Below are 24,020 nucleotides of genomic sequence, written 5' to 3'. Positions count from 1 at the left end.
AATGGGCATGACAGTTTTTGCAGGTCCCACTGCACGCTGTCATGCTACAGTCTGATCTGTTTCAGGGAAAGGTTGTTGTTGCCGTGCGTCGAGCGCTGCCAGTTCAGAGCATCACGCTAGTTTTGGGAAATGGGGTGGCAGGAGGGCGCGTTTGGGCTGACGTCCCGCCGCCACCTCCTGTGGTTTCTTCGGTTCCGGCAGTAATTCAATTCAATTTAGCTTATTTTATATAGCCCGACATCACAAATACAAATTTGCCTCGGAGGGCTTCACAATCTGTACACACAACATCCCTGTACCGGGACCTCACATCGGATCAGGAAAAACTCCCACAAATAAAGATAGTAAAAACCCTTTCACAGGGAAAAAGGGAAGAAACCTGAGGGAGAGCAACAGAGGAGGATCCCTCTCCCCGGATGGACAGAAGCAATAGATGTCATGTGACCAGAATGAATAACGTAACGGAGTTACAGCCCATTACATAAATATGACATAAAGTAATCATATAATGGAAGGAAGCAACCTGGCATAAACGAAGTGAACGTCCTGGAGGGTTTTACCGCATGTGCGGTAACACGGGTGCCTCATGGTGACAGTTTCATTGGGGACCCCATTATCCAACTGGTGTCGCCATCTTCATTCGGGCAGTGGAAGGCAGCTAAACCTTCCCTGCTGGCCTAAACAGAATCACAAAGTTATAGCTATTTTATCAATTAATTATTTTTCACAAATACACTTTTTGAAATATACGTGTTATATTATATTATTTTATCATTGCATAACTCCTGTCTTCGGCTGTTGCTCTGCAGCGCTGCTTCTAGTGCATCTTGTTTGAAGGAGAGCTTTTATCCAATCAGATATGGAAGCAGAGCGGCTTCAAGCTGGCCTTTGCAGATTAAAACAATGATCAGTTTGACCGCTTCCTGTCACTCAAACTCGAAAACCACAAACATGTCCACTCATCTATACTACAATGATGTTGTCTTGACCTCTTGGATCCCATCCTGTTCACTCCTGCATGTTAACCGAGTTTTATGGAAATGTCAAAGTCCAGCATTGACCTCCTCATGCCTCAGAAACGCCCCAAAGGACCTGACTTTACTCCATCAACTCTCTGAGGACGCTGAGGAAACAGAGCTGAGTATAGTTCATCAAGTCAATGAAGAGTCTTATTCAGTTCAGCGCTGAAGTTCTCTCACAAAACATCAATAGATGCCGTTTACAGCTGAATTAAGGGCATGCTCATAATGTTTGTTTTCTTTGATCTTACCCAAGTAGAAAAAATTATGCATTGCTGCCTTTTTAGGGCAAGTTCATTTAGAGTTCACATTGTCTAATTACAAAAAAAGCAAGATATTTAAATATTTGTACCAAGAGGTGCATGTATTGTTTAGGGTTGAGTTGTTTTTTTTACAATCTGATCCAGTATGGAATCCACTGATGAAATCCTAATCTTTCTGAATCGCTGATCAAATCCATAGGGGGTAAATAAAGTATATAACTTGAGTTTAAACTAAGATTTCTTTTAATTGTTATAATTGTTATATTATTTTTCTTTGGTATCCTACAGTTTAAAATGCCCCAGTATTCCCTGCTTTGAATAACTTGTATTATCAAAGAGACAAACACTCTTTTCTTTGTCTGTCTTTGTCTTAAAAAGGTTAACTGTCCCCCCAGTCTACGCTAGCTGGTGCGCTGCCAGGCTGTGTGATAAAGAAAAAAGAAAATGGGGTCAGACATCCCCTCACTCCACAACAAGTTTGTACAGTTACATGTAAGAAGCACAGCGGGCTGTTTCGCGCTAGAAGTATCTTCCTTCGAGCAGCTGTGAACATCCATTTCTCTCAGCAAAGTCGAGTTCCATCACAGTGTCTCAAAGACAAAAAAAAACCTTCTAGATGTTCTGCAGCTTTGACAGACTACAGCCCACCGCTGTCTCTCCCCACTAAATCAATCTCCTGCTCTTAGACTCTGCACAGCGCTGAACTCAACAGAAGCAGCATCCACATGGATTCAGCTGATGAAAACACTGCAATGCTGAGTGACACGGGCTGTAGATCACCGTCCCTCCACTGACGCACAGACTCACTCCTCTAGTTTCCCATTCAAACTTGGGAAACTAGAACAAACAGTGACATTTGGTAACAGCTCAACATTACATTTAACAGCAGACTGACTGGTGAAACAATACGCGCTACACAGCCAACCGCTAGTCCAGTGGTCTCAGGCTTGTTCTGTCACACCCCACTTCCTCCAAAGTGGGGCCTACAAATCTTTTGTAAAATGGGATTGCAGGCTTGATACGGCCACTCTCAATTCATGCTCAATGTTGAGCTTAGGTCTAGAGAGGCAACAGCAGAAAACGTAACCCTTTTCGGCGTCTTACCACAAGAATCGGCACATGTGCTAGCGTAACCTGTTAACGGCGTAATGTAAACATTTACCCAAAGGTGCTGGCATTTCGCCATGTCTTTATTAATGACTAAGTTTTATGCATGTGTACTTTGTACTTTTGTAATATGTGAAGTTCTCAATAAAGTTCTGCATTTCTCCTCGCACCCCACCTGTAATACCACCACGCCCCACTAGAGGCCGCACCCCACAGAAATACTGCACTAATCCAACTACAAAACCACCCCACCTCCATGAAGGCAGAGGAGCATGCAGACATACTGTATTGGTTTATATTATATCTGCAACTTATTCAAGTAAATGCATAAATAGAAAAAACGTCTTTACTTTATTTCTTTTAAATTGAAGGGCCACGCTAAACAAATCTCTTTGCCTGAGGGTTTTTTGTTTCCTGCCTAAGTATAGGTTTGAATGTACTAAAACCATTATTGCTGGCTCCCAGTTAGCCCATGAATCACATTTTAAACACTTTTATTGGTTTTCAGATGTATTAGCAGCCTCTCATCTGCATGTTTATCCGATATGCTCGTTCCTTATGAGACAAATATGAATGTTACAACAGAAACAGCTCAAAAGTAAACTTTCAGCCTCTGAGTCTACTTCAACTCATGTCCTGCCGCATTACATTTATTAAGAAAAACACTCTCAAAGTGTGTTTTTCAAGATGATGTTTAAGCCACCCTCGAGCTTTAAATTGTTGTGTAACAGTTTGCCGACACCACTGACAGAGACACTACTATTGTAATCAATGCTGATTTCTACACAGGCAGTCCAACACTTATTTATTCACTAACGATATGCAGGCATAATCTAACCTAAGGCTATTTTCTTCCATTTGAATTATGAACACTTGTTTGACGGACTTAAAGATGGACTAATGGAAGGGTCGGATCCCCTCATGTCGATGGAGTGTTTTAGTTTTTCAGCTTCTTGTTTAGATTTTTCGTTTGTCTCTCATTAGCCTTTTTTCTAGCAACAAAGCTCTGATGAGCCAACTGTACGTCATCTGTCCAGCACCAAATAGCCGACAGACAAGAATAGAAAGTAGATAGTGAAAATAGTGGAACATTTGGCAGCGAAAACCCCAGATGTTGATACTGAATATTGAACCGGATATTCATCAGGTCCGTAGAAACACACCACATTGATGCTGTATTGCTACATGTCTGAGGGAAGTTTTAAATAAACTTTACCAAATGTGTTTGAGATGTTTAGCTCGTTACGAAGTTCTGCTGCAAAGTGGCCAAAAATAATAAACAAAATTGTAGGTCCAATACACTGTGACCTAAATGTTTAACCCCCTCAGTGTTGAAATGCTCAGTTTTTTTAAACATGATAAGAATTTGATCAATCCCTCTCACTATGAGCCACCACCTCTGTTGTGCCCGTCACATTTCCCTGGTAAACACTGTTGTTGTGGGAGAGATGGATGGATGTGATGTACTCATTTATCATGCAGGTCTCAGTGTGTCTGAAGAGGGACGACAGGATGGCGGTGCAGGGGAGAGGGAGAAAAGGCTGTGCTTACTAATGAGGGTTTATCACGATGATAAAACCTTCCTCATGCATCTTTTATACAAGTATACAAACACGAGAGCATGTGGGCTGCATTGTTGCGTGTCTTGGCATTAATGATGTGTGTCATAGCCATGAGACGGCTTATAGGGGACCTGATGCTTTAGCAAACCATGCCAACAGACCAGTCACATGGTTGTTCATTTGTCCGGACATGACGTTTAATACCAACAAGACCATGTGTAAAGCACATACAAAAACATCTTGTATATTTACATTGTAGGAGAAAATAAATACAGATTCTAACAACTTCTAAATTTGATTGTTTTTCGATCTTTCTAACAACAGCTGTTCATAAATGTCACACGCTTGTCAACTAAGGTACACATTTGAACAGGTGCATGCAGGGGAATTATGATAGTTGGATAATATTTGTTTTTGCAAATGTGGGTTTCCATCAATGTCATCACAAACTGAAGCATCTTCTCGCTTAAATAAATGTTACATACAGGCACTCACTGAATCTGATCCAAGCTGTAAGGAATTTAAGGTACAGTCAAGTTAAATAGCCAATTAAAAAAAATATCTGTCAAAAACGTTCAACATGTTTTTCACTCGACAGGATTACTGATGGTTTTCATGTCAGTGAGAACAATGTGTCTGTAGCTGCGCTCCAGTTCCTCCATGAACACCAGATAGTCGCCGACTTTGAAACCCTGGATTGGATCCTCCTGCAGGAAAAAATAAATAATTATTGGCTTTTATGTTGCACACATAAAAGCCAATTAAAAGTTGGAAAACTTGTTACAACTCAGCCTTAGAAAACAGCTGGAATGTAGTTATAATGTCACCTGTTGCTCTGGAGGAGTTCAAGAAAAAACGACACATTTATAAAAGAAAGTTTGCATTACACACATAACTTACGAACAGATTTTGTGGAATAATGAATGAATGACCTTGTAAGCCATATTGACCTCAATCCCATTCTCTCTCAAGTCCCTGATGTTTGATGTTTTCTTTTTTTTGTTTATGCGTACACTCTCGCCATATATGCTGGTTTGAATGTATACTTCATAACCCAAGCCACTGTCCCAGAAAAATTAAGAATACTGTATATAAAAAAAAAAGGTTATGGATCCAATAGGTTACATTATGCTAAATGTAGGATCCAACATTTTGTGGTGCTTGATCAATACTCGGGATTAACAGCAGGATACAGCTCGGCCCTGCTGCTTTCATTGTTGCTATTCTCTTCGCTGGAGTAGCCCTTTAAATGAAGCAACGACTCATGGCCTTGACATTCATATGGACGTACGTTGTGAACTGTTCACCCAAATAATTATTTTATGTTTAATATGTCGGATTATTTTTCGACCTAGGATCATTTCTAGAATACAAAAATGAAAATACTTTAAAGTTTTGTGCCACACATATACCTGTTTTTCCTTTCATTATGTTGTAACCCTTCAGTTTTATCTTGGGTCCCCTTTTAAGGATCCTGATACCCAGTTTGGGAGCCATTGCTCTGAAGTACACAATATAGTCGATAAGAAGTTTCCAAAGATTTTGAGTCGAACAGATTGTTGTCAATTACTTAGCTTTTTAAAAATCATTTCTTATATCGAGTACATTTTAACTATCTTTTAGTAAGTGTCCAATAAATGAAGGCAGAGGAGTGCAGACAGATAATGGTTTGGTATTGAGGAAGAAAGTGTCTTTCTTTATTATCTGTCACTTTGATAAGAGGTAAAATGTGAAAAATAAAATATAATCTTTTCATTAAAATGCTTTACATTCAATTAATTTCCAAGCCACAGTAAATCTAATTAAATCTCTGGGAATTGAATGCTCCACTGCACCAATAAACAACAACTTTACTTCATGTGATGAGATTTAATGTGTCGGACAAGCGAAGCAACATCAAGTATAGCATCCCTACTATGCAGGTATACACAAAACAAGACTCGTCTTAACATGCTGCGATATCTTTACCGTCTCAGAGACAAAAATCCCACGCAAACATTTTATTTGGCTCCTTTGTTCAGTCAATATTTGTAGTTTTGCCATAATTGCTGCCTAAGCTACAGTTTGCATCCGTCATGATAACAACCGACCTCATGGGCAATGCAACCACTGCAGCAGAGCAAATAACTGTGACTGGTGTGCAGTATGGTGCGAGTCATCATCAATTAGCAGCCAGAGAAACGCTGCACCCAGGCAGTATCCATGAAGACTATTATGTAGTATTTGTTTTTGGAGAATCTAATTAAAGCTACATTTGCGCAGGGGAACAACACTGAAGAGGATGTGACACAGGGAGAACAGTCAATACTGCGCCACTGTTTCCCAAACTTGAGGTTGGGACACCCTAAAGGGGTTCAAAAACTAATCTCTGAAAGGTCACAAGATCAACAGGATCGGAGAAAATTTTACACTTTTCTATAATCCCCAAAGCTCTGCTAGATGGCTATAGTGAGCCAAAATCACTCCTTTTCCGGTTGACCACCATTGGACCTTTTTTCGGGAAAAAATCGTGCAGTTTATTGTAAAACTGTTGAAGATAAGACTGGTAAAATACGTTATTAGAAAGAATACACACCAAAAAGCTTCTTAAGTTAAGTCTCTCTTGCTGCAGCTACGATAACTGCACATTTCCTACAGGGATGGAGTCACACAAGCACCATTCTTGCTCGTTCTTTTCCCCTTCCCAGCTGATAAAAAGACCAGGTTTTGTCCATAAGAGGTAAATATACACACAGCATGTCACTAAAAAAAGCAAAGATTGTAAAGAAATTTCATTATTTTGTCCCCAAATTGAGTGTTTTTTCTCCTCTTGAAATTCTTAAATACCACTGCCTTAGATCATCAAAGATTTCAGTAAAAAAAAAAGGGCAGAGGGGTGATTGTTCATAGGGGAGTAAAGTAATGTCAGGAAGAAATTAGTTTTCAGTCTGATGGACTCCGCTCCTCTGATTATTCAAGGCAGCAATGTACCACATAAAGCACACTTTATAAATCTCCTTTTAACAATATGGTATTACGGATTAGAGGTCACATTCTAGACTTATCTGATATACTGACGTTAATAAAGTGTAGGTTTATTCTCCGCCGTTCGAGCCACATAACTCCAAGTCTATTAAATCCATATTTTGTTTGAAAATGCTGTCCATTCGGTTAGTTATTGTACCAGCATTATTCTTCTTGTCAAAATGTAACGACACTATACTACAGTAAGTATAAAACGACTCCCACTTGTCAGATTCTGTATTTGAGCCAAGATTTTGCAAAGTGAGATTAATCCTGAAGAAACATCAAAACTAAAGTTGCTCGGCCCGCTTATTTATCGCACCAGGAAACGGCTGCTGACACAGTTAAACCCGTGAAGGAGAGCAGAGATAACCAGTGGAAATCACTTGGGAGTGTATTTTTGGTCCGTTTTTTCTCTGGGAGAATTGAGGAGAGTGAAAAAAGGAAGATGCACGGACGCGAGCGCGGAGGAATTAGGGTCTGAATGATGTGGATTCTTTTATCACAATATGTACTGTGATGTTCAGCTGGATTTTCATTCTGAACAAGTGTCACAAGCTGCTTAATGCTCCTCATAATCTTCAAGATATATTACCATTCACACTTATAAGATCATTAGCTACACTAATCATTGCATTAATTACCAAGATTGCTGTTTTTCCTGAGCCTGTCCTCACATGACAAATGAGTGGTATTAATATTCAATGAATCTGGATTTAAATAAAAGGTGGAATTAATAGGAATATATATATGAAAGCATTAAGAGTTTTATTGGTTAATTAAAATAACATACTGGAGTTAGTGCTTCTTAATAGCAGGTTGACTCAGTTCAAACATTTCTTTTGGTTTGACATTTAGATTTATGGATTACTGGATTTTTACAGATTCTAGAAGTTAGTTTGAAAGTCAAGTTTAATGACAATATTGACTTGCAAGGCATTTATGGAATGGCAGTTCATCTGTCAATTGTTATTTCAATCTTGTTTGAACCTGCACATGAGAAGAAGAGGGATTTTAAGGTTAGGTCAGGTTCAGCCAAAAATAAACTCAAGATGTAATGTCCGAATACGTACATATAACTATCTAAAAGTCACATCAATATGAGCACTTTCTCTCATATCACCCCAAGTGCCCAATCAGTGCCATTCAAGGTGTCCGGGGGTCTCATTTATAACCGTTGCTTACACACAAAACAGGGCCTGAAAAAGGCGAACGCCACTTCTCACGCAAACGCTGTGATCTATAAAAACAAACTCTGACCAATGTGTACAAACATTTTGGAGACTCGGGGAAATTAACGACGCCGATGGAGTCATTTGGATTTTGTATGTGCTTAATTAGGACCAATGGTCCCAATTGATGCCAAATAAGATAATATAAAATAATAAAATAAAATATTATTTTTTTCCATAGGACCTCATGTGATTTAGAAATTGTCCCTTGTGTTTTTCTTGCGGCACATTTGCACGGGACACGAAAAGTCTGTATTTAACTTCAATTTACTGTCATTATCCGCCAAATATGACCTCACATGGCTCTGTAAAACATCTGTAACAAGGTACGGTGAAAACAAACAAAAAATCAGACTGCTGTGGAGGGGTTTGAGAGGAACTCTTTGGCAGGGGATAAGATTACAGATGACTTTTGCAATTTTTACAATTTACGACAGGTCCCCAGGTTATAATAGTCCTGTGGAAATAAGGCTGTAGTCATTTAACTGCAAATGAATTCACAGATACAGACTCAAAGAGGCAGGCAGTGTCTAACGAGTGTGACGCTCACATCCTTGTTCAGCGTGGAGTTGATATACTTTTACTAAGCTCTGCCTGGACAGTTATTTTCTGCCATTGCCACTACACTGGCACACACGTGGTTAATCACGAAGTAGTTTGTTTCTTTCACGACGTTCCTTCTTTAAAAAGGTGCAATATGTAGGATTTGGTGCCCCGTAGTGGTGAGGTTGCAGATTGCAACCAGTTATAAAACGGTGGCTGATGTGAAAAACTGAGTTGTGTGTGTGTGTGTGTGTGTGTGTGTGTGTGTGTGTGTGTGTGTGTGTGTGTGTGTGTGTGTGTGTGTGTGTGTTTCCTCCTGTATTTTCCTACCACAGCAGGGAAGACTTTTTTTCTCTTTTAAATTTGCAGTATTGAAAGAAATGATTTGAACAACATTCAAAAAGAACATTGCATTAAACATAAAATATAAGAAACATATCCTCATCTCTGAATGCATTACAACAAAACTAAAAGTCATCTTTTTGTTTGCGTTCTCGTGTAGCCTCTAAGTCAGTAGCAGACATATAACCTTTGTCTCTTCTGTCTACTTTTCCTGTCACTACTTCAGCTCCACTGCAGTTAAGCTGCAGCCAGACTCAGAACGATTGTAACAAGTCATTTGGCTTCTGAAATGTTAATTTAGATGAAATATAGATATACCCCTCGTAGAGACGGGATAAGTGAAGAGGGGTGCAAGTCTGTGTGTGTGTGAATATTTTAAAAATCCTTTAATACCACATCTGTCGGAGTAAAATAATTCCTTCACATTGTTCCCACAGAGAGAGACAAGAGGGGGGAGAGGAAAGATGGACGCAAACCTGTACGTCTCATTAGAAGAGCTTCCTCAGATAAAGCCTACGTAACTGATCTTTTATTCACAAGAACTGTCAGCAGCGGCTCGTGGCGATTTTAACACCAGAGCGATCAGCCAGAGACAAGACGGACTGAAACGCTTAATGAGAAATGACGATGAGTGCTTCATGTCAAGCCATGCCTCATTCACAATGCCGGAGTTTAATGTTGCCTCGGATATTGGGAGACGGTAGACATCTTAGACCGTAACTTAAGACCTTTTGTGAAATCTTTGGGGCCGCTCTTCAATTCGGTGTTCATCCAATTCACAGAGCAGAACTTATTCCAATGAAACGTGTTAACTTTCAGAACAGGCTTCTTTAATCATTGTGGATGTGAATCATGGATGACTGCTGCATACAATAGGGGAGCTGAACTATTCAGTGAGGTCCCACCACAGCAACTGCATAAGATCCCTCATATTGAATAAGGGAGTGCTTCTTTAAGCCTTAATAAAGCATTATATTGCTCTCTTGCTTTGTGCTTTTGTTTCCTAACGCAAGTTTTGCTTTTTAACTAACTCACCCATTGATGTGTATAAAATTCCCCTAATGATTATATTTGTTCGTTGCTATAATGTTACTGTGAGAAATACAAGATTGCTTTTATTTATGGAATGCATTCAACGATAACCTACAATAAAAATAAAGCAATTACAGCACAAAGAAAACCACAACTCAGAAGCTTCACCTATTGCATGGCCAATTGATCGATCAGTAAACTATGCTAATGAGTGAAAAGGACACCGGCGAGCAAAGCAGTGCTGATCAGATAATAAAGAAGTATTTAGAAAATATACTAGTCTTTGTGAATTTAATATCCCTGAGTTTCAGACTGTTGGTCAAATAAAACAAGACATTTGAAAGCATGATTATAATGGACTTCTGACATTTTATTAACTTAACAAATGCTTTGTTGATTGATTGAGAAAATAAACGTTGGATTATTATTATAATAATGAATATAAACTTAAAGAATATTTGTGATTCCACAACACTACTGCATAATGCCACCTCCAGTTGAGTTTGAAATTAAGTTTGTCAGGATGTTCTGAGTATGAAATATTGTGTCGTACTGACGCTTCATCTCACCTTGAGGAAGACCTGCAGCTCCTGCGACTGCGTCCGCTGAAGGATGTCTGGCTGCAGATGTTTGAATATGGACACGCACATATACACCTGGTAGTCCGGACCCATCACCACACAGGTGGAAAGGTAGTGGCAGATTTCTGTCCAGTCCAGGTAGTTCCAGAAACACTGAGTCAACCAGTGGAGGCACATCTGTGGGAAGAAAAGAAGTGATTTCTAGGATTATAATGTTGAATCTCACGGTTACAAACCAGTCAACGGAATTGCAATTATTCTTCTCCTGTGATAAATCAAATATATCTCTCATTAATCATACCTTTCTTCAATATACTTCATCTATTAAAAAGGGAAATAAAGTATATACGAAAGAAATAGAAATAACTATTGCTGCGTTCCAAATTGCATACTTTTTTTTCTTTCTTTTAGTAAATACCGAAGCCTCCCTTGCAAAGTACTATAGCGTGCAGTATGCATTCAATTGGGACATACGTCACAACTTCACACTTTGAACTTTGACCCTCTTGCTCACATATCGGCCAGGGGGGTAAGAGTTTTTCCCAGCAGGCTGCAGGGCTAAACATATACAAATAAAAGATTGAGGGTGATTTAGAGGCATTAAGCAAGCTCAGCAGAATTTTAAAATGGCTTCTGTAGTTCACAAGTAGCTGTCAGACTTTTTCTCAGTCAAAACAGGGATGACAATGTGGTTCTATATCAAAATCTTGCCTCTGCATTTTAAACCAGATAAAGTTTCTTCAGTGGCAATATGAAAAAGAAAATATATGTGGTACAATAATCTAGTGGCAAAAGCAAATGTAGTTTTTCAGTTGGAAAAAGGAGAAGAACGGAAGATGGACTTGACATAATGCATAGGGATTATACTGTATATATAGTACATCAACACCACTTGGTATTTACTGTGACCCTTGTTTGCTCTTAGCCTGATGATTGCCATCTGTGTTTCAGGAGGTGTGCGTTCACGAGATTAGCAAATTGGATGGTCTTAAAATGGTCATGCAAGGCTACTTGTTCCACTTTATTTGAGGGCAGATTTTATTTACAAGAATGTTAACAAAGAGTAAAAAGAAGAATTGCACACCACAGAGCTGCAAATAGATCCAAAGCATAAAAGGTGTAGCACCGTCAGTAGTAGTAGAAAATATGAATAGTACAGCTGCTATCGACTACAAAGGAAGTACTGGGAAATTGGTAAATGTCACAAATTATCTCAAATAAACGGCATTTATAGAGCGACAAAGCGCTTCACAGTTTGCCTCTCATTCCCCCAGTCACACACATGCTCATACACCGATGGCGGGAGCTGCCATGCAAGGCACTGACATGCCCATCGGGGAGCAACTTGGAGTTCGGGGTCTCGCTCGAGGATGCTTTGACATGCTGACACGAGGGAGCCGGCAACGGAACTGCCAGCCTCGTGATTAAAGGACGACCTTTCTCTGGCTCTACCTCCTGAGCCATAGCCGCCCCAAAACACTGTTTATGCCACATAAGAACACATCTATTCAACATGAATGTTATGCATGAGGCGCAATCTGTCAGTTGATGTTGGCCTGAATGTAAAATGCATGCAAATAAAAAATGCATCTTGATATGTTCTCATGAGGACCTAAAAACATCGCATTAATGCCTCAACTATACAGTTAAGATATGGTGTTCCCAGGGCAACATGATATAATATATACTATAACATTGGGTTCATGTTAATTGAACTGATATTAATTAATAATAATCTAAAAGTCAAGACATTTTACAGATGATCATTTTTTATTCTTGGGGTGCATTTTGCCATGAGACATAATTCTAACAGGAGAAATCAAGAGTAAACCAGATTAGACAAGACAAAGTGTATACCTGAAAAAATCCCAGCCCTTCTCTTCAGGCCTTCCTCCCCCAAAACTACTGCTGCAGGACGAGTCCAAGAGAGCGTGTTGGAGTGAGAAACGCAGCGCATCCTTCCTTCATTATCAAGCCATAATGTTTTGGTACATTTTACCCGCTTAGCCTTGTGGAAGACTCGGGTCATGCGCAAATAGTTGGGATGTAACGATCCATTGATCTGGATCGATGCATCAATGCAACGATCAACGATTCAATATCATCGATGTCAGGTGCAAACATCGATACACATAATGTTTAAGATATGCCTTTATTTTGAAATTCCCATGGCATGTCTGTTTCACCATTTCTGTAAAACACAAACTGCTAGTGACATTAAAGAGTGGTGCGAGCAGCGTTAGCGAGTGATGCTTGTGGTGTAACGCTAGTAACTTTTGCAGGTATTTGCTCTAAAACCACAGAATTGGATGAAACAAATATCCATTCGATCAATTCCTACCAAAACCACGCTACAGGACAAAGTCAGAGGGATCACAAAGTACTCTGAGGAAAATGTATGTAAAGAATGTCACTGCAAACTATCAAATATTTAATCCTGAACAAAGTGTCTTCATAAGCCATACTAATGGCAAGCCTCTGGGCATGGTAATGTACAGTCTGTACTACCATGCCCAGAGGCTTGCCATTAGAATGGCTTATGAAGACAGCGCGCTGAAAGTACTCTCAGTGCACAGCCTCACAGGGAAGCAGCACTTGACAACAGTGTCATGATCGGTAGGACCTACTCTCTTCATTTGGCTGAACTCTGCTGTTCTTGATTAGATTCAACTACAATCAGTAGTTTTGGTTCAGAGACAGAGTTTCACACCAATATATCCACTTTATCCAAACAGACAACAATCAGTGCACTCGTCGCATTTCAACTAATTGTCGTGCCAATAATTAGCCACTGTGTTCACTAACGACATAAGTCTGCTCAAGCATACAAAACAAGCTCCACTTACACTCCATAAACATATTAGATTATTATCACCCCCTCCTCAGCTGCAGTCTAATGAAAATACTGACAAACTAATTTGTGTGTTGTAATAAAAACAGGGAACGACTGGATCCATGCTGCGCTTTGTTTTTAAACCCTCAGGCAGAAAAACAAGTACAACAGATACAGGTCCGTACTTTCTGTGGCTATAAATCCCTTCAAGGTTCTTCCAAGAGCAGCTCGTTTTCTGAGAGCAGCAAAATGTGCTGTTGTCAGTGTTCCTGTGGGCTAAAACGGAGAGCACAGGTCAGTGGGGCTGTATACTTTACCTAAGTATTCATTTTCCTTCTACCATAAAGAGGCTTTTAGATGCTATTATTGTTCTGAATAGGTCAGGTCCCATCGGCCGGCTTACCGAGGTATATCTGTGTGTGAAACACTGGAATGTTCTGCAGCTGAGATGAGTGAGAATTCAATGTTATCGTTCATCTATATTGTATTACATAATCTACTCTTGAACTTAATTTGTCCGGCTTTGTTGTCTTTGTTCCGAGCTGTTATGTCTGTTTCTGTGTAAGTACATTTAGGGATGCTGAGTCAAATTCTTTGTTTGTGCACAGTGTGCATACATACTTGGCCAATATAGGCAATTCTGAATACATTTGACATATTGCAACACACACTTAGATACTGGAAAATATATGTATCTCTTTCATTTTATTTCAATTTCCTGATTTCGCTATATTCCTTCGCCCTTCTTTTCTGTTGATTGACACATAACATATCGATGCTTAAAGCTGCACTATACTGTATTTCCATATTAACAACTGTAAAATATATAAAACAATGTTGGACAAAGCAATACATTTAAAGATGCCATCTTGGATTTTTAGAAACTGTGACAGGCATTGTCTTACTATTTTCTATCCTTTTATAGACTGAATGATTAATAAATAAAATAATCAGCAGATTGTTTTGTAATGAAAATATTTTGCTGCAGCCCTAAACTCATACAGTAGGGACATTTTAAGGACAACTAGATAAAAACAACCTTTGAACTGTAATGACCTTAATGTAATGTTAAGGATATATACATGATCAGTGTGGGGAACTTGGTCCACTAACGTTGAACTGCGCCTGAAGGCAGGCATTGTCTCTTATTCAGGACACATGAACAACATTAATCTCCCCTCTCCCCCCTCCCCCCCGTGATTCAGCCTATTTATCCTTTACCTACCACAGGTCACTGCTCAGACTAAAAGACAGCAACTGTTTAAAAGCCTCTTCCTTTCACTCAAACACTTACACACCTATTCTCAAGGCAGTACTTAACGCTTACATATTCTGTAGATGGATTTCGACTGAGGCCTACGTCCACACACATTCAAACACAACCTCTATTCTATGAATGTCAGAGGTGTATAAAGCTGCATTTGCCACAGCTGCTTTGTCAGGCTTTAAAGCTCAAACCTTTGGAATAGATATTTCCAGTTCTGACTGAAGAACAGGTGCCCATTATCGCCGAGAAGAGCAAAGCGATGAGCTGAATGTTAACATTTTACTCCACCCTGGAGACGGCGAGTTCAGATCTTTGATGCGAATGCGGCAAGTCTTATAAGCGCCCCTGCTCCCGTACATCATGTGAACCTCAACTGTCAACCATCGACACGCAGAGACGGGATCAAAGATAAGAGGATTCAAGGTGAAAGAACCTTTCTTCTAGCTTGTTGTGTGTGAGAGAGAGAGAGTCTGTGTCAAAAGAAATAAGTGCAGAAGAACAAAGATCTAACTTTTCAACTGCTGTTTAAAAAAAAAAGAGGAAAAAAGATTCAATGTCAAAACCGCATTTTTTTTTAAAGTCTAGTAAAGTCAAAGTGGGAGGCAAAGTGTTGTTATAAAGGCTTTAAGGTCGGTTTTGGGTCTTTTACTGACATCATAAATGAAATATAGCTAAATGAGCTGCTGAGTTTGGGAGTTGTTTTTGAAGAAATGCCTACATAGTATATTTTTAATAAAGAAAATTCATATCCTTCAGAAGTCATGACTGTTCATTTTCTGATCCTCTTAGATCAGGAAATGGAAATTAGAATATAAAAGACAGAAAAGTAAGTACACCATTTTTTATTTAAAGTGATTGTCTGCTGAATCGACAGAAACTTGTGTCTACAAAGCTTCAGTCTGATTTAAACTTTCTGTGAGTGCTTTTCTGTATTTGCATTATCACTACAGTTGATTCTGCCGGAATATCAGAATATTCCATATTTATCAATATTAAGGAAAGATAATCTGTTGTTCTTAGCTTTGATACATAAAGTCATGAATGAAGTTGAAGAACTAAACTTCCAACTAACATTTGTGGGAAATAACAGGAGTATATATATATATATATATATATATATATATATATATATATATATATATATATATATATATATATATGCTATGGCTGGGTTTACAATATAAGCAGACAAAATCAAAATTGTAAACCCTTCTAATAACCTCACCATGGAGTTCCCCCATGTCAGATGCCTCTAATTCCCTCTCCTAGCTGAATTCCTATTTAAATGGGATGGGGGTCAATGATCTGTGCATGTGATGGAAGAGTGCATTGCTGAATGCAATACATGATTACAAGTCAATGGGCATATATTCCATCAATCAATTCACCATTTAAAAAAGTAGGTAGTAATAATCTCATAATCCCTGGAAAAGGCAATGCAACAAGAGTAACTGCAGTTTTATATCATTTTTTAATTTTGAAACACTTTTAATGATTTTGAAGAAAACGTTTGTTGAGGATAAGTTTTATTCTAAATCTTAGTTTAGAGATAAATTCGCAGCCGGGAGCTTTTAGTGAGCGGTTTGTCTACTTCTCTACAAATGCATACCTGTGACGGCGTGAAACCCGACATCCTGAAGGCAGCGTGGACCAGAGGAACTTCAGCTTTCAGCAGCATCTCCACATAGTGAGCTGTACACCAGTAAACAGGAGGGATTCCTGATTCAGCTACTTCCACAGGAAAATGGACCTGTCATGACAACCACACGCGTTTTCATCTCAGAACATTTTTAGATTTCAAGTTGATTTCTGTATCTGTAAATATGTCCACGTTTGCTTGCATTACTCATGGACATTCAAACCAAAAACAACAGACACATCAATTACAAGCTCCTTGTTTTGTACTCAGTGCTGGTATGGAGATAAAAACTGTTTATTTTGAGCAAATTAAATACAAAGAGGACGCTGCTTTATATTCACAATTTCACCGAAGGTTGCTGCTGCCTCTTAATTATTTGTGCCCTTTCTGTTTTCCGTGATATTGACAAAATCGACCATGTGGAGTACTTTGAGATCAACTGCTCTGCAGAGAAATACACCGGCTGCATCTGCATCATAAGCCAGTCTCGACTTTGATGTTAGAAGACAAGATGACAGAGGGCGGTGTAATGATAAAACTTCTCCCCTGCAATTTACAATGATTGAAACCACGCTTCGTTTTAGACTTCTTCCGCAAACTTAAATTCTTTTACTCTTTTATTCCCTCATTTATCTCTCTCAATTGCTTTGTTTCGTTTGTTTTCCCCCCATGTTGAAAGATGAAGACAGAGTCAAACTGAAAGTCATTGTAAAAAAATCTCTCATGATTCATCATCATCTCTATTTAATTATGTTTTCCGTGCTGTGATTGTTGACGTGCTTTGTCTGAAAGAGGAGGGATTAAATGAGATGGACGTCGAAGCTGTTGAGGCAGGTTTGAAACGGACATGTTTATCAAAAATCCAATATGAAGAAAACAGTCACATGAACTCTGTCAACACCACCTAAAGATGCAGATATCAAAAGCTACCCAAAATATGTTGGTGTTAAATTACTGCATACTCAAATACTAGCTATTGTAGTTTTGCATACACAGTACTGTAGTCATGTTTGGACGTTGTTCTACTCACAGAGGCATGTATCCTCGCTGGCCAGAGGAAGGCAGAGGTCAGCAGAGAGGACAGGTTGAGTAGCAAACCCAGAGAGCGGTTCATGTCTCCAGCCATGATCAGGAACACTGTGGAGGCCAGCCAGTCGTGGCCGGGATAACCGTCCCGCTGAGTGACTGGAGGGCCAAGTTAAAGAGCCAAAAGGAACCGATGGAAAAGACACTCTGATTCACAGCAATGCTAAACAAACATAGCTCTTTAGATTAGTTTTGCAATATGAAAGTGGTCCATTGATAATAAATGGGACAGATGCAGGCGGACCCATGCGGCTCTTAAGTTGCATTAAAAAAAAGAGCCTTCTGTATGCACAAATTGAATTGATAAAAGCTATAATGAATGGAAAGTACCACTTTGCATGCAAACATTTATCGGAATGAAGTAACAACCTCTGCATTTTATTACTAATTAATGCTCTACATAACTGTACATCAGAGTGGAATAGAAATAAAACATTACAAAAATCTGACTAATTTCCCTTGACATATTTTCTGGGAGCAGCAGGTGGTGTTGAATTAATTAAACCATGTAATTAGTTACAGAAATATTATTATTTATTACATTCATTGATTTTGTGTATATTTTAAAGGATTTGTAGAGATCCGGTTTATGCGTCGCAAGAAACTGAGTGCTAATGTGTTGTTAAATAAAGCATTGCACTAATACCAATTTACTGTCAACTCACACTGCAGAGTGTCAACCACGGAGTTAGTAATGCTTTGACAATCAATTAACCCTGACGCACCAGACCATTATCTCTTCACAGAAAAGACAGCCTCCCACAGACACAACTGCAAAGATCTAGTTCTCTGTGTGAATATATGATTTTGTTGTATGAGGAGTCAAGAGTGAATCCTGTGAGAGATTCAGCCAATATGAATCATTTACTACAAGGTCTCACAGGTGGCACCAAGGTGGCACTGCTGCATTGTGAACACGTTACCCCAGAAATGGCGAGAATACAAACTAACACGATTGGATACACCAGGGCCACAACACAATCAGACTCTTAGTTATCTAACTTAGAGCTTTCTCGAGTGGTTAATTCGAGCTCTGGTGCATTTACTCCCCGTGCTCAGTTTCACTTCGACATTGTAAGAATTAAATCAGATCCTGCGGGAAGCAAATAACTGCCCTGATATGCAGGTTCTGTTGAAAGAGAACTGTGGAGCTATTAGTCGGAGAGTGAGAAGGCAATCTGGCTTTACTCCAAACAACCTCAGGCTAACGACACACAGTCTTCTATGTCTTTCTGCTGATTTGCTGCCTTAGAATAATGTAAACCTTCAACTTTTGTTGAGGCAAAATGCACACAGGAATATTTAATATGCAATTTACCCTTCAAACAGTCACTGGATGTAGTGTAACAGCATGTCAAATATGCTTTACAAACTCAGAAATGATTCAGGTGATAAATACTGAAAAGTGGGGTTGGTTTGTTGGACCACTTGGTCGTACCTCTTCATGCTCTTTGAAATGGATTGGCAGACCAACCTTATCTATTTGTAGTACACTCTGTCAAGACATTATTTTTGAAATATAAATAAAACAGAGCTTGAAAAAAAAAAAAAGCTTTTGATCCATCATCACTCAGACTAAAAATACTGACTTAATGAAACAACTTCTCCTCCTCTCTAAAATCAATATTTTTTTAATTTCCTTAATTTAAATTGGAGACTGCTACTAAAATCAGATCAATGAATTTAAAAACAATGTGGACTTTCTCGAAAAGTTTCAAAAGAAAATAAAATCGCATCAATGTATTGTATACTACCCAGCATCCTCGATAATGTCTGGAAGAATGGAGTTGAGACTATTGTCTAAAGCCAAAAGAACTGCCTTCGGTCAGTTGACAAGGAAGCACAGCGAAACACCAACACCACTAACGGCATGTGGCCGGCTGTCCAGCATGTCACGGGCAACAAAAGCAGCAGCGCCCCATCATGCGTCAAGGCCACGTTGCCAGATGAGCCGAACACCTTTTTGTGCTTGCTTTGATCTCCTCAACAGAGTCAGCTGTAAAGTCTGCCCAACCTTCAGAGGACAGGCCACTCTCAGTATCCACAGCGGCCGAGAGGAAAAACCCTGTGAACGGGAGTAAAGAGAGGCGATTACATCCTTGGTCGTGTGCGAAGAACATGTGCCAACCAGCTAAATGAAGTCCTCACTGTCACAGGAAAGCGTTCCCATCTGCTTCAAGACAGTCACCGTCCTCCCTGTAACTAGAAAATCTGCAGAGTCCAGTCCAAAACGACTACAACCCGGTGGCACTCACCCCCAATGCTTTGTGGGACTGGTTCTCCAGCACATCAACAACAACATCCCAGCCAGCCCGGACCCTCACCAGTTTGCATATACAGAGCAAGCAGAGCCACAGAGGGTGTCGTCTCCACTGCTCTCCACTCAGTCCTCACTCATCTCGAAACACCGACATCATAATGTTGTTCCTTGATTTCAGCTTAGCATGCAACACAATTCATTCAAGGAAATCAGTCTCGCAGAGTAGTGCTCAGAGAACAACCTTCCGCTCCACATCAGGAAAACCAAGGAGCTGGTTGTTGATTTTAGTGCCAAAGGCTCACGCCTCTGTCAATCTGTTTTAGATTAGTGAAGACTATCTCTGCTCAGTGTTTTCATGTTCAATGTTCCATACAAAAGGAAACTTTCTGAAGGACAGAGAAGGCCTATCGGTTGCTATTTAGGACAAAGGCAGGCTGAACTGAGTAATATAATCTGTATTGTGTTGATCAGACAGAGACCGACACTATCAGTTCCTCGTTGTCCCTCTCACAGCGAGACTGGTGAAGTTAATAATCCAACCTGTCACCACACACACACACACACACACACACACACACACACACACACACACACACACACACACACACACACACACACACACAGTCATCTGTTGAATGAGTAAAAAGATATTGGATATTAAATGAAAATCAAATGTAAGTATGATCAACATTTGTGAGGTCATGTTTTTATAGTTAAGTCAGCATGTATGTGTTAATGTGTATGGACTTGACATGGTCATGGAAAGTCATCCGATTCAATTTAAGGTTATGGTGGAACCCTAATACACATTTTTGGACTGAAATCACATATTAATGTATTTAAACGGTGTAGCCCAAGACAATGTGACAAGACAAAATGACGGAGGGGGTGAATACCTCACCAGTCACAGTCGACCCACTCTTCACGAGTGCAGATGTGGACTCTATAAAGGATACTGAGCTCTGAAGCAGGTTTGACTCTCTGTGTGGACAAGAAGATCTTAATATGCTTCATGAGCAGAGTCAGGTCATCCACAGCATCTTCTGTCAGCAGCTTGAGGTAGCTGCCGTACCTATAGATGAAAGACAACAGAAGCGATATCTCACATGTGCTGTGCCGATCAATCTTCAATAGGTTTGTGTGTTCCACAGTTTTAGTGAATATTTGGTATTTTACCACAGTCAAATATGATCTCTGCATGTTTTGAGGGGAATCACAAGTGCAGCTATTAAAGCTAATGCTCAGTGTGCTATTAAACTACACTTGTTCTCTATTGCTCATGATAAACCCAACTCTTGTGGACTGTATCAGATACAGTCTTATACTTAAAACACAAGACAATGGGATATCTATTCATAAAGAGACAACAAAATACAAATACACTAAATTGCTCCTCAAAATGTAATTCAACAATCTCTAGGATTAATTATTAATTCATGTCAAACAACTTTTAATCCTTTAAGACGCGGTGCTCTTTGTGGGAGCGCTCACACACTGTGTGATGTAAACATGGCATGGTGTTTCTGAACATGCTCTGAAACTTTGTATCTAGCAAGCTCCCTTCAGCAGAGCACAGGTGGGTTTTTGTTCCTCTGAGGGACACACCTTTGTGAGCTGTGGCCCTCACATAGCCCATTGCTTGTTGTTGCACTCTATTTCAATCCCTTGTCTGGCTAGATCTTTCTTTTTTTTAAATTATTATTTCTTCAGCATTGGCCTTCTCCAATTTTTCTTTTCAGGTACTAATTTTCAGCTACAAAAAGAACGAACCCCTTTCCTCTGTTACAGGATGCATAAACGATGTGAATGCACAAAAGACATCAACACACAAGTATTGAGCATTTCTAAATCACATAGTCAGCGTAGAGATAAGGTCATGGTGAAAATGTGGTCGACACAGGACTTTCACTCAGGGAAGAAAGTCAACGTTGCCTGAATATACGTACGTCATTTTTAATTAACAAAAGAAAACATACTTATTTTAAGCCAAACCATGATGTTTTAGTTTAAGTAGTTTTGTTGCATTTTCATTTTGTTTAAATTGACAAATTTAACTACATAATTAAAACTGCGACCGTAATGCAGGATCAAATGCATTCCCCATAAAACAAAATTGAGAATGCAGTTTAGTTGAGACAGGGTTGGCTGTAGAAATGGAAAAATAAGGCTGTAGACTAAATCATCTTACATGCCGTGTTCGGGAATAGGCTCTCAAGTCAGCTCTGATTATAGAGTGAAATTGCTTGCTGTAAATTGAAGTGAACTGTAGAGGACGTTTTAGAGGTAGTTTGAATATTGGTTAATGTTGGAGCATTGCTGTGGCTCTGAATATAGGGAAAGGTTTGAACATGACTTGCAGCAGATAGTTGCTTGTACCACAGTAGTTTTTTCCAGTATCAAACTGAGGTTAATGTACCTTTTTTTTCTTTTCGCAGAATTCAACTTTAGAGGTATTTTCTTAAGCTGCAGTTACTGATATGAAGCTTTCAGATCAGAGAGTTTGTGCGCAGCAGGACTCTCCTTTCATCCCAGGTTGCTGGCGTCAGAAAACGGTCTAATTAAATGCAGGTTCAAGAGCTGGAGAAAAAACACTTAGCTGTACATACCTGAGACAGGTGTTAATCCCCAGCTGCTCCACAGATGATAATACAGCACTCTTTACGCTCTTCTCCTCTGCTGTAAAACAAGGCAATTTAAAAAAGGAGATGTGGTTGTTACCAGGCAAGGCAATACCCAGACAGGGGAATATGGCTGACGTTTTTTTGGGGAACAACACTCCCTAGACATCACTAACGTTACGACGGCAGAGAATTGAGAAACATGAGAACGTCTCATGACTTGCTACTTACAAGACACTGATGTGATGTTGTGTCTGGGTAATTTCATAGTTGGCAGTTTTACAGCGGTTGTTTGCCATTTAATTGTGATGTTTGTGAGGCAGCATGGCATCAAGGTGACTTGGGTAATTCCGCTATCAGTCAGCCACGGGTAATTTCACAGCAACATTTTTGATGGTTTAGAGCAGTGGAGTCATCACTCATGATTTTAGGAGTGTGGCGGACTTTTGGAAGAAACTACAGTATGAAATGTTGGCCCCTGTGAGAAAGCCCCTTATCTCAGGACTTTATCTGTATCTGTGGAGTGAGATACTACAGCAGCTGGAAATCCTGCAGCAGGGCAGCTTTGGATCCACATGCCACAGCTTTGTACAGATCGTTGAGCTATCAGTCTCCCCAGCTGCTCTCATGGGCTCTTACTTAGCCCCATTAAGTGTGCAAAATCATAAAAATATATTAGTTTTTGGAGTTACAGTTGTAATTGTGAGGCAAGAGCGATGAATAAAGCAATAACTGCGGGAGGTCTGATATTTTGCTTTAGAAGATGTTTCCACTGCTTCCTGGCTTTGGGGGAAATGAATGTTATTACATTTGCGCTAATGGATCCCCTGCCTCAGACAGTTTGTGGTGAGATGATGAGAATATTTTGATAATTAATAGAAAAAGTATGATCCAGACAGCATCAGCTGCAGGAAAAACTTGAAATCTAATTTACAGACTAATGGTGCAGAAATATGAAAGGGAAATGATAATACGATCGCTCTTATCTACATATCGAAGTGATAAGTCAACATTGTTACCCTTGAAAGATCGGAGCTGAGCAACGTAGATGAATAACAGGCCATCAAATCCTGTTCTAATTGATAGAAAATAGCTTGTGACAGAGGCATGAAGCAGTGGCAGAACAACTGGAGCTGTATTTTCTCTCATCACATATTAACATTTCTGAAAACCTCTTGCTGATGGCAATTACTGTCTAATGGAGATGAATGCTCTTCTGTTGTATTTATTCCCTCCCTCCCCGTTCCTCTCTGCTCATTTCCCTTCCAGCATTGTGCCACCCGAGTCTATTTGAGAGTTTGTGGTAACTTTAATCACAACCATTTAAACTTTCTTACAAAGACCAAACAAAAGTTGTATCCTTGACATTAGTTGGTTCACTTCCAAGCCAACATGGAGGAGAAGTCCGATTGCGATCAATATCTGCAGGTCCATGACAACTTCTAGTGTGGGATATGTTTAAAATTTTCCCGAACAAGCAAATAAGTGGCGCTTGAAACTATAAGCTAGTTTTTGTAAGAAGTCACAAGCCAAATACAGGTATCCCAACATTTAAAACCTTTTCAACACTTTGTCTTTGAGGAGGCTCTCCAGGTCAATAAGTATATCCACAATCAGGCAAATCTCAAATCTC

The 24,020-nt window shown here is 39.5% G+C and overlaps 1 protein-coding gene across 1 annotated transcript in view; it reads right to left on the bottom strand.

Moving 5' to 3' along the window:
- Positions 1-4,538: 4,538 nt before the first annotated feature.
- Positions 4,539-24,020, bottom strand: part of tbc1d32 (TBC1 domain family, member 32) — a gene marked incomplete at both ends in the record, with an annotated part of 65,998 nt that continues 46,516 nt past the window's right edge. Inside the window, 6 exons of the mRNA XM_079214912.1 lie at positions 4,539-4,658; positions 10,673-10,861; positions 16,394-16,534; positions 17,454-17,608; positions 20,726-20,841; positions 22,376-22,445. Of these exons, the coding sequence (XP_079071038.1) occupies positions 4,539-4,658; positions 10,673-10,861; positions 16,394-16,534; positions 17,454-17,608; positions 20,726-20,841; positions 22,376-22,445 (791 nt within the window). The remainder of the gene's footprint in view (positions 4,659-10,672; positions 10,862-16,393; positions 16,535-17,453; positions 17,609-20,725; positions 20,842-22,375; positions 22,446-24,020) is intronic.

The sequence above is a fragment of the Taurulus bubalis genome (assembly GCF_910589615.1).
Source record: "Taurulus bubalis genome assembly, chromosome: 3".
Lineage (NCBI taxonomy): Eukaryota > Metazoa > Chordata > Actinopteri > Perciformes > Cottidae > Taurulus > Taurulus bubalis.
Note: the sequence above shows the minus strand (reverse complement) of the source record. Positions and strands in the feature narration are given on the sequence as shown.